The sequence below is a fragment of the Mesoplodon densirostris genome, chromosome 5 (assembly GCF_025265405.1).
Source record: "Mesoplodon densirostris isolate mMesDen1 chromosome 5, mMesDen1 primary haplotype, whole genome shotgun sequence".
In the NCBI taxonomy this organism is placed as follows: domain Eukaryota; kingdom Metazoa; phylum Chordata; class Mammalia; order Artiodactyla; family Ziphiidae; genus Mesoplodon; species Mesoplodon densirostris.
In genome coordinates, this window is record NC_082665.1 from 111493594 (window position 1) to 111505638 (window position 12045).

Consider the following 12045-nt stretch of genomic DNA (forward strand, 5'->3'; position numbering starts at 1 on the left):
TAGAGGGGGAAGAACAACTTTAGAGAGGATGCCCAGCTGGTAAGATTCGACTGTTTCTGATGTTTTAGTCCCTTGATGAATCTCATTGGCTCAAATCAAGAAATGCTCCGCCTCTTTGCAAATGTGTGTGAAGGGGGGAAGTGTCTACACTTCTATGTCTGATAGGATTTGACCCTATTGCTTTTAGCCTTCTGGCTTTATATCTATGTATACACAGGTATATGTGTATATGTTATAATACTGTTCTCCATTTGTTGATATCAAAGAGAGTTGAAGGAAATGAATTTTGAAACTTCACGGTGTGCCACCCTACAGTACTGTCCCGACCCTTACATCCAGCGGTGAGTTTAAATGTGACATAACTTCTATCAAAACTTAATTGGAGTGGAGTGCCTTGTGTATGATGAGTGTTTCTGCTGTGTACAAACAGCAGCCTCTCTTTGTTTATGAGCACAGTGATATTATTTTGCACTTTCTGTGGACTTAAAGTGGTCTGTGGGCATCTCTTCTAGTTTTCTTTTTTAGTTCCTATCTGAATGTATAAAGTAACAAAGTTTGTAGACCATCTACCCATGGCTTCTTAAAAAATGGTCACACCATTTTAAGATGTTTAAAATCTGTTATTTGCCTAGATCAGCACTCACCAACCCAAGAAGAAGACATTTCATTGGACAGGAATAGAATAGTCTGTGGATGATCTTCAAGTCAAAAGAAACACAGAATAATTTTGATTTATACTTTAAAAATAGAAAAATAGCCATTGTTATACCAAACAGATTGTGGCTTGTCATTTTGGCTCTGTGACATATTTTCTTCTTGATTTGTTTCATAACAAACATCATCTTTTGACAAATCTGACTTTTAAAACTTAACAATTATACTCAATTTTATTTCTGTTTATAGGAAGGAACGTTTGCCTAGTACTAAGAGGAAATATTAGTGAGCATGCACAATGTGTGTGTGTGTGTGTGTATGTGTGTGTGTGTGTTTCACATTAGAGTTTGCTATTTTTAAACTGGTAAATGAAATCTGAACAGTGTTTTTCCAGTCATAAAGTTATGGGAGATATTCAAGTCATATGTAGCAGTGTGATGTTGTTAATTTAACAGCATGAGATTTGATGTTGGAATTTCATACTTTACTTTCTGAGACTAATGAAGGAGGTCATCTGGTTGCTGAAAACGGTGTGGTTCCAAAGGGGTTAACTTGTCATTCACCATGGTGCCTATTAGAGCTTCATCCCAGCAGTCCAGTGGGCTCTCTGGCCAGGAATCACGGTCACATTGCTCAGGCAGTTAAGGAAACTGTGTGATCTTTTTTCATTAATAAGATTTGTCACCTTGTAAACATTAATGTGGACTATGTAGACATAGCTTCTTTTCCTGTGAGATTTTTGGTGGGCTGTGTGAGACAGCAGAAGAGGAAAAGTAAGAGAGAAATGTAAATGGAATGGTTGACAAAGTAAGAAAAGAAAGGAAGAAAAAGGAAAGAGAGAGAGGAAGCAAATGTGTGGTCCTCCAGGTTGAAACGGGAAATGTGAATGGTGATTTGATTCCTGCCTTGCTGTGTGCCATGAACAATAGTAGCAAAAATGAATGGCTCCGGAGTTCACGTTCTTACATAAGATTTCGTTGGAGTTGGGGAGTGGGTGGATAAAAACCAAAACACTAAAGATTTTCTAGTTCTCAAAATTTTTTCCAGCCTCAAAATTTTCTACTTCAATAAAATCTTTGAAATGATATTTCTAAGAGGATAATTGTAATGAAACATTTGCTGTATAACACTTCCCTTGATGACATCTTTTTTAAAGTAGGTACATGGATCTATCTCAGCTTTAGAAGAATTTTCTTCTATTGACTAGCAACCCACATGTCAATCATGTACATCTCTGTCCAGAGGTATTTCTAGTGATTGATGAGGGAAGCCTGTAAATATAAATACATGAGGAAATTGCTTTTCGGAGTGTCCCAGAAACCGGCTAATTCATGGAGCAAATATCACCTCAGTTTTTGTCAGATTGTAAAATTTTAAATAATAATAGTACTTTAAAAATATTTTAAATTTTGCTGAATCCCTGAACTTTAATCATGGTGAGTGTCACTTTTGGGGAAGGGGGGGCATGTTGGGGAGCTGTGAGATGGTGGTGCAGGGTGGTCAGGGAATATTTATTTGCCAAATAAATTGTTTTAGGCAAGATTATGTACTTTCCATTTGTAATAAAAACTTAGTCCACAAGTAAACAAAAGAAAAATATTTGTTGCTGAGCATCTACTCTGTGCAAGGCACTGGAAATACAAAAATGAGTAAGATATAGTTGTAATGTTTATTTATTTAACTTTATAGTACTTATATATTTAATAAGATATATTTGCCTAATATATTTTAACTGCTTTGTCAGATATTTCAAGGATTGAATTATTACCATTTTTCTGTCTAGACTACTTATTGAATAAATGAATGAATGAATAAGTGGGATATCACTATAAGAAATCTATAATACTATATACTGTCAAAGCAAGAATCAAACAATATTCTCTTTGATGCCTAAGGAGTGAATGAGTTTGAGCTGGTTTTTCTAAACAGACAACCCTTGAAGTTCTCAGTTTACAAAATCTATTTTAAGTAAGACCAAATTTAATCATTCCATAATCATAGTCATCTACATAGTTAAATTTGTCTTTTTCCTGACCTTGTCTTTAGAAAGAAGTTATAAAAGAGAATTTTCAAAAAAGGAAAGAACAGGATTTCTTGTTATTTTTAACTCTAAGCTACCTTAATGCATAAATTTCTTTTTATCAAAAAATAGAATAAATGAGAGCTGCTATTATCATTTACTGCTGAATGTTAATGCCATTCCCCAAAAGCCAATTTTAATATACATTTCAAAGTATGATGGTAATCATCCTCTCAGTTAAAATTGAGATTTCACCCTCTGTTATTTTTTCCTTTGCACCTGAACATTTTGACACATGTATTTAATTGTGCTCTGATGTGGATGCTAATTTACTCTAGTCTTTACAAAAACTTTTCTGAAAATTCAAACAGTACTTAAGCTATAGAGCTTAGATTTCCCTTTTGATGCTATTGACCATTACAAGAGAAGAGAAGGTGGACAAATCACAAGTTTTGTCATTTTATTGCTAACTTAATTTTAACAAAAATAGATGAAATTATGCAAAATCAATAAATAAGGGCCAAAGGGTAAGATAGTTTCCTTATAAGTTAAAATCATATACAGTGAGTTCTGTTTACCTTTTGTTAGTAAATATTCAAAATGAATCTAAAATTTAGCATTTTACAAGTTAAACTTTTGTTAATTTATGGTTTGGGTTATAATTTGGGTCTTCTTGCACTCTTTAGTTTTTAGAATTGCCACCTAGTTTTTAACATAAATATCTTTAACCAAGTAATTCTAAAAGACAGATTAAATTCCTCCAAATATCATTTTGAAAATAAACCAGTTAAAATGATAAAAAGGAATCCAGATTAGATTTTGAAACACTGTGATAGCTGAGGACTAAAAATAAGAGAAAGTAAAACATTACTCTTTGAACCACTTGTAAAATGATTTTGAGTTATTTTTTTCGGTCACCCTCTACTCAAAAGCTTGAACTGTTAACGTACTGTATGGATGAGTAAGAAATATTTCCTGTGTAAATTACATATTGATTGTGAATTTTGTGCTTTACTAGCTTAAAGGTCAACTTTATTAACTGTATTTTCTAAATATATCCCAAAAGGAGGAGGAGGGGAGTGGGTGACAGTGAACTTACAATGGAGGATCATTTTATTTGTCAAATGCAATCGCATAAAGACAGATATAGTTCTGTGTTGAGTGTCTTCCACTTGCTTCTCCACATCCACCCTACATCCTTCTTGTTCTGAATCCCAGGAAGCTGACTTATGAAGATTGCATTGACAGTTCCTTTCTCCTCTGGTTTCCTCTTGGGTTCAACCAGTGGGCACCTCTAGCAGGAGATCGAAGGGCAGGAGGAGAGTGAATTGGGGGTATATGTTTCCCTGCTGTTCTGCTAGGTTTTCTACTAAAGGCTGCAGGTCCTGTAGGGCCTCTTACCACAGTTCCGGACGTCTTGAGTTTGAGTAACTGCTCTCTCCTCTCCTTTTCCTTTGAGCATAGGAGTGGTAACCATTTCTAGCCACTGCTAACTCCAAAAAGCCATACCATATCTCTCTTCTCCATTGATCAATAGTTCCTTTATTAAACTATCTTCAACTGCTCTTTTTTCAAATGCTCTTTTTCCTCCCAGGATCATACCAGTAGAAAAACACATAAAAAAAGTGTCCATAGTGTTGTTTATGTGCACATGAAAAACTTTGAAAATTGATATAACATTTAATAATATAATTGCTGTTGCCAATTAAGGATGTATCCATCCATTTCAATGAGCAGGCCAGTTTTTAACAAGGCTAATGCATTAATTCTAGCTAGCGCCAGAATCACTAAGTTTCTTTGTCTGACTGAAAGGAATGAGCTGACATGCTGCCGTCTGTGTAGGTTGTTATGTCAGTACTTGAAATGAAGCAAGGCAGAGGACAGGAAGAGCTGGTTCATAAAGAAATACAAAGGTACAGTTTATCAGCAGGGACTAATGTAGCCATCAGTTGTAGTCAAGAAAAATCTGCCTCCAACCCTTATAATTTTCACAAGAATACATGTCAAAAGACCTTTATGACACACTGTAGTTAGCCAAAAGTATGATGTATTATAATTCTGTATGCCGCTCCTGAGTTGTGAGTGCATTTAAATAGCAGAGAGGCAGGGAAGTGTGTCAGCTGAGGGCACATAGGACTTGTCAAAAGACTATTATCCAATAGTCTTAACTCCACCACTCATTGATTATGTGACCTTCATAAAATCACTTAAGCTATCTAAATCAAAGTTTCTTCATGAGGTAAGTAGGGATAACAACTTCTGGCCAACTGTTCACAACTAAGACATTGAGAATTAAATATTAACCCAACCAAAGTCTGAAATGCATCCCCTTAGGATATTGCTCAGCTCTACCCTTGTGGGTATGGCACAACAGTGAACTGGAGATTCCTTCCCAGTGACAATTGTGTCCTCATGGAGGCATACCTTAAGTTCCATTTTGCTCTATATCATCTTTAAATTAAGCACAAAGATGATGATGAGTCTTGACATGATCTTGACTTGTCCCAATTCTTCTGCTTTAGAATTGAGAAATCTAAAACCTTAGAGAGGTTAAGTGATTTGTCCAAAATCACACACAAAAAATAGTAGCAGAACCATGTCTAGAATTCAAGTCTCTTCCTTGTTCAGTGCTATTTCTACCACAGATAATAACATTTTATTAGATCTGTATAGAAGTTTATGATTAACAAAGTGTTATTCAACACATTACATAGCTGATCCACTGCAGCAGGTGTGGTAAGCAAAATAATGGCCTCCAGAGGTAGCCATGTCCTAATGCCCCAAACCTGTGAATATGTTAACTTACACAGCAAAGGTGTATTAGGTTGCAGATGGAATTAAAGCTGCTAATCAGCCGACCTTAAAATAGGTAGATTATCTTGGACTATCCATGTGGAACTCAATGTAATCGCAAGAGTCCTTAAGTCGAAGTAGGAGGTAGACAAAGAATAAAAGTGATGTGAGGTGAGAAAAGACTCAACAGATTTTGAACGTAGAAGAGGATCAGGAGCCAAGGAAGGCTGGCTGTCTCTCGAAGGTGGAAAAGGCAAGGAAGCACATTTTCCTTTACAGCCACCAGGAGGAACACAGTCCTGCCAACACCTTGATTTCAGCCCTGTGAGATCTGTATCAGGCTTCCAAGCTATAGAACTGTGAGATAATACATCTGGGTTGGTTTAAGCCACAAGTTTGTGGTAACTTGTTACAGAAGCAATAGGAAACAAATTCACCACGTAACGGATTTTTATCCTCAAATTGTAGGTATGGAAACTAAAACTTTGTTTTGATTTGTTTGTTTAACTAAAGTATTCCATGTGTTTATTTATTTTCTTGGTGCTGAGTGGGGAAGATAGAAGGTAAGAGTAAGATACCATCCTAGACCTCAGGGAATCCAAAGAAGAACTTCACACATAGAAATACTACAGTGAAATGTCTATTTAGGTCTTCAGCCCATTTTTGGATTGGGTTGTTTGTTTTTTTTTTGATATTGAGCTGCATGAGCTGTTTGTAAATTTTGGAGATTAATCCTTTGTCAGTAGCTTCATTTGCAAATATTTTCTCCCATTCTGAAGGTTGTCTTTTCAACTTGTTTATGGTTTCCTTTGCTGTGCAAAAGCTTTTAAGTTTCATTAGGTCCCATTTGTTTATTTTTGTTTTTATTTTCATTTCTCTAGGAGGTGGGTCAAAAAGGATCTTGCTGTGATTTATGTCATAGAGTGTTCTGCCTATGTTTTCCTCTAAGAGTTTGATAGTGTCTGGCCTTACATTTAGGTCTTTAATCCATTTTGAGTTTATTTTTGTGTATGGTGTTAGAGAGTGTTCTAATTTCATTCTTTTACATGTAGCTGTCCAGTTTTCCCAGCACCACTTATTAAAGAGGCTGTCTTTTCTCCATTGTACATTCTTGCCTCCTTTATCAAAGATAAGGTGACCATATGTGCATGGCTTTATCTCTGGGCTTTCTATCCTGTTCCATTGATCAATATTTCTGTTTTTGTGTCAGTATCATACTGTCTTAATTACCGTGGCTTTGTAGTATAATCTGAAGTCAGGTGCCTGATTCCTCCAGCTCCATTTTTCTTGTTTAAGATTGCTTTGACTATTCAGGTTCTTTTGTGTTTCCATATACACTGAAATATTTTGTCCTAGTTCTGTGAAAAATGCCAGTGGTAGTTTGATAAGGATTACATTGAATCTGTAGATTGCTTTGGGTAGTATAGTCATTTTCACAATGTTGATCCTTCCAATCCAAGAACATGGTATATCTCTCCATCTATTTGTATCATCTTTAATTTCTTTCATCAGTGTCTTATAGTTTTCTGAATACAGGTCTTTTGTCTCCTTAGCTAGGCTTATTCTTAGGTATAGATTGCCAACAAACAGATGAAAGAATGTTCAACATCATTAATTATTAGAGAAATGCAAATCAAAACTACAATGAGGGGGCTTCCCTGGTGGCACAGTGGTTGGGAATTGGCCTGCCAGTGCAGAGGACGTGGGTTCGTGCCCCAGTCTGAAAATATCCCACATGTCGTGGAGCAGCTGGACCCGTGAGCCATGGCCACTGAGCCCGCACGTCCAGAACCTGTGCTCCACAATGGGAGAGGCCACAACGTTGAGAGGCCCACATACCACAAACAAACAAACAAACAAACAAAAAACAACCAAAAAAACTACAGTGATATATCACCTCACACCGGTCAGAATGGCCATCATCAAAAAGTCTACAAATAATAAATACTGGAGAAGGTGTGGAGAAAAGGGAACCCTCTTGCACTGTTGGTGGGAATGTAAATTGATACAGCCACTGTGGAGAACATTATGGATGTTCCTTAAAAAACTAAAAATAGAACCACCATATGACCCAGTAATCCCACTACTGGGCATATACCCTGAGAAAACCATAATTCAAAAAGGGTCATGTACCACAATGTTCATTGCAGCACTATTTACAATAGCCAGGACATGGAAGCAACCTAAGTGTCCATCGACAGATGAATGGATAAAGAAGATGTGGCACACATATACAATGGAATATTACTTAGCCATAAAAAGAAATGAAACTGAGTTACTTGTACTGAGGTGGATGGACCTAGAGTCTGTCATACAGAATGGAGTTAGTCAGAAAGAGAGAAAAAATATCGTATGCTAACACATATATATGGAATAAAAAAAAATGGTCATGAAGAACCTAGGGGCAAGACGGGAATAAAGACGCAGACCTACTATAGAATGCACTTGAGGACATGGGGAGGGGGAAGGGTAAGGTGGGACAAAGTGAGAGAGTGGCATGGACATATATACACTACCAAATGTAAATTAGATAGCTAGTGGGAAGTGGCTGCATAGCACAGGAAGATCAGCTCGGTGCTTTGTGACCACCTAGAGGCGTGGGATAGGAGAGTGGGAGGGAGATGCAAGAGGGAAGAGATATGGGGATATATGTATATGTATAGCTGATTCACTTTGTTATAAAAGAGAAACTAACACACCATTGTAAAGCAATTATACTCCAATAAAGATGTTAAAAAAAAAAGAAGAAATACTACAGTGATGTGCAAAGAAGGATAGAAGGCCCTGGATGTGCAGGCTGGGGACTGCAAGTGCAAAGCACCCCTCTGAAGGCAGCAAGTTTGAAGGGTGTCTTTGGTTAGTAACATCTGTTAAGATTTCTCAAAATGCTTCATAGTGAAATACATTTGACTCTTAGGAGGTAACTGAAATTGTTATGCCCAAATTCAGATTCAGGAAAATACAGTAATATACACATTCACTTCTGATGCTGTCAGGAATTCAGAGAACTCTTATATCGATACCCTGAGACTATGACTTGATAAGTCCAGGTGGAGCTTCGGAATTGCATTGTAAACAAAAACAAACAATTTTGATTCATGAACGTCTCAGACCACTCTTGGTAAAAAACAGCTGCAGACCTTCTGGTGGTATAAGTTCCCCAGTTAATTTTAGGTTTAAATTACACTGATGCCTCCCTCTGAGAAATTGAGGGTGAGGGCAAGGAATGCAAAAGCAGCATTTTTATCAAGCACACCAGATGATTTGTTTGTATGCACACCTAATTTTGAGACAGTGAGACAAACTTGGACCCAATGTCCCACTTGAAGCTCGTAAAAAGGTACCCCCAGTAGTATGAACAGCAGAGACCACATGCCTTTCCAAAGACAGACTTCATGTTCTTGCTTTACTTAAAAGCCAAATGGATTGTGAGATTAAAGTGGCAATTTTCAATCTGTTTCAAGTCAAGAGAGCCAAGTTTTTGATTAGCTGTTTTGTAGCTCAAATTTGTCCTGACAGGGTTTCTATCTCCTTTAAAGAACTCACCAAGGAATAGTCCTCAAGCAACAAGTGATGGATGGATAAAGCACTATAATTATGATCAAAGTCCAAAGACTCCAGCCTATGTAATTATGCACTTCCCAGCCTCTGAAAGTCAGTTTGTTCCATTTAAAATAGGATGAGACATGGACATGGGGTGGTGTGTACTTTTTGGTTTGTCAAGTTTTGGGAAATGACAGTTATTAACATTTCTGTTTTACCTTAAGCCATAATATTTGGGGAATAATTTAGAGGGAGAGAATTGTCACTCTATTCTTATCGTTTGCCTTCCATTCTTCACTTACATCTGACTCTTTTATTATGAATTAGACTCTCTCAGGTTCAGAATGAAATAATTAAGCTTAGAAGAAGAATTATGAGGGCTGAAAAGCTCCTTGCCACTTTTAAATATCTCGCATCTTTTTCTTTTGTTTCAAATGAGCAAACTTAATTTCCCAAGTTGAATAGTACCCATTCGCACTTTCCATGAACTCTTGCAGCTCTCTCATAATTGAGGGCAATACCAGCATTATAATAATAAGACGGATAAAGTATTTTGAGTCAAGAAGTACAAAATTGGGGACTTTCTTGGTGGCGCAGTGACTGGGAGTCCACCTGCCAATGCAGGGGACACGGGTTCAAGCCCTGGTCTGGGAGAATCCAACATGCTGCGGAACAGCTAGGTCTGTGTGCCACAGCTAGGCCTGTGTGCTGAGGCTGCACTCTGGAGCCCGCCAGCCACGGCTGCTGAACCCGCGAGCCACAACTACTGGGGCCCGCATGCTTGGAGCCCATGCTCTGCAACAGGAGAAGCCACCACAATGAGAAACCTGCACACAGCAATGAAGAGTAGCCCCCTGCTCGCCACAACTAGAGAAAGCCCTAACACAACAACAAAGACCCAACACAGCCATAAATAAATAAATAAATAAATAAAATTAAAAAGAAAAAGAAGTACAAAATTGGAAGCTAGTGTGATAATTTAATCAGGCACATGGTTACCTAGAGTAGATTTAAAAAAAAATTATTTACTTTCGGCTGCATTGGGTCTTTGTTGTTGCACATGGGCTTTCTCTAGTTGTGGCGAGTGGGGGCTACTCTTCATTGCGGTTCACAGGCTTCTCATTGCGGTGGCTTCTCTTGCTGAAGAGCACAGGTCCTAGGTGCATGGGCTTCAGTAGTTGTGGCATGTGGGCTCAGTAGTTGTGGCTCATGGGCTCTAGAGCACAGGCTCAGTAGTTGTGGCACACGGGCTTAGTTGCTCAGCAGCATGTGGCATCTTCCCAGACCAGGGCTTGAACCCATGTCCCCTGCATTGGCAGGTGGACTCTCAACCACTGCGCCACCAGGGAAGCCCTAGAGTAGATTTTTAATGTAAGCTTTTTTTTTACAGATGGTGATGTAGATTGAAATAAATAATAGAATACATACAAATTTATGATAGGGGTAACACTGCAATAGAGACTCTTGCCTCTAAAGTTAAGTGTGTCATGTGTTAAGATTGTTGATTGTATTTAACTTATCCCCCATGTTGATTGTATTTAACTTATCCCCCAGTCATATCCCGACATTTCATCAAGGTGGTCAATTTTTAGAGCTTCCTTAAAAATATCAAGCTTTAGATATTTTATTTGAAATTCAGCATTCGCTTTTCTTTTCCTTCTCTGACTCAGTGTTTCCATTTCTGTGCTTGAACTTAGTAGTGTCATTTACTTCTTAACTACCTAAATAACTTATTGAAGATTTCCATGGGAGGGCCTCCCTGGTGGCGCAGTGGTTGAGAGTCCGCCTGCCGATGCAGGGGATACGGGTTCGTGCCCCGGTCTGGGAGGATCCCATATGCCGCGGAGCGGCTGGGCCCGTGAGCCATGGCCGCTGGGCCTGCGCATCCGGAGCCTGTGCTCCGCAACGGGGGAGGCCACAACAGTGAGAGGCCCGCATACCACAAAAAAAAAAAAAAAAAAAGATTTCCATGGGAAAACTCACTTTCTTCCAACTTTTTTCATTGCAACCTCCCCTAAGTAAAAAGTGCTAATAAGATGTATGTTTCCATTTTATTTTTCTTTTGAACACTTTTATCTCAGGCAATGAATAAAAAACTTTCTTCTTGACAGGATTTTCAAACTAAATTATGAGCAATCAAAAGTCAGCATCTCCATCTAATGTGACATATCTATGCACCTGCATAAGCTATTTTTTAGTATCCTGTAGAGGCTGATGTGGCTTTAATGAACATTTCAAGCTTAGTGAAGAGATCTCACTGGATGACTTCTCTTCACATTAGCACTGGTGTGAATGTGGCACACTTTATGGAATCTTATGTTGAATCATGTCTTCACTGAGTGAAAGGCTTGTCTATGAAAACACTACTTGCTCTTCTATCTGACATTTGAGGATGCTCCGTATCTTCCTACAAAAAATGTATATACAGTTTTACCTCTAAATCTTGAATATTTTCCCTCTCTACTTTTCTCCTCCCTTTCTTCTTTCTCTCTTTCATAGAAGCTCTGTATATCTTTGCTTCTTGGGAATATAGAATATTCCTGAAAAAGCTAAAAATATCACAAAACAGTTTTTTAAAAACTAGTTTAAGCTTTGCTCTGCAAAATAAAATTGGGGCATTTTGTGAGAGAAATTATGACAGCCACATATCAAAAATAAAAACACCAAAAAACTGACAAAATATATAACTTCTGGATTTTATTTAAAAATATTTTTTAGTATTGATATCTAGTTTATCTGAGTTGCTAAGCAAATTTTAAAGGAGTTTTGTAAGTTAGCAAATGTTTAAATAAACTGATAGATATTGTTTGTTGGGGTGACAAGGAGGAATAGAAAAAAGGAAATGATAAAACCTTAAATAGTCCAAGGTTATTGGAAACTACAAAATTATTCAATAATATTCAGTAAATATTTATTAAATGAATATATGATAAGAAGTTTAAAAATTCAAAGTTTTTAAGTACTGGTTTTTGCTATAGCAGATCTTCTAGCACCATCTGAATTAAGTGCAAGTTAAAGAAAGATCTTTGAAGCTC

General features: G+C 37.5%; 1 protein-coding gene across 4 annotated transcripts in view; it reads left to right on the forward strand.

The window, feature by feature from the left end:
• Positions 1-279: 279 nt before the first annotated feature.
• The window catches only part of TP63 (tumor protein p63), a 209363-nt gene continuing 197597 nt past the window's right edge, over positions 280-12045 (forward strand). For all 4 annotated transcript variants that reach the window (XM_060100122.1, XM_060100123.1, XM_060100124.1 and 1 more), the window contains exon 1: positions 280-341. In XM_060100122.1, coding sequence (XP_059956105.1) covers positions 280-341 — 62 coding nt within the window. The remainder of the gene's footprint in view (positions 342-12045) is intronic.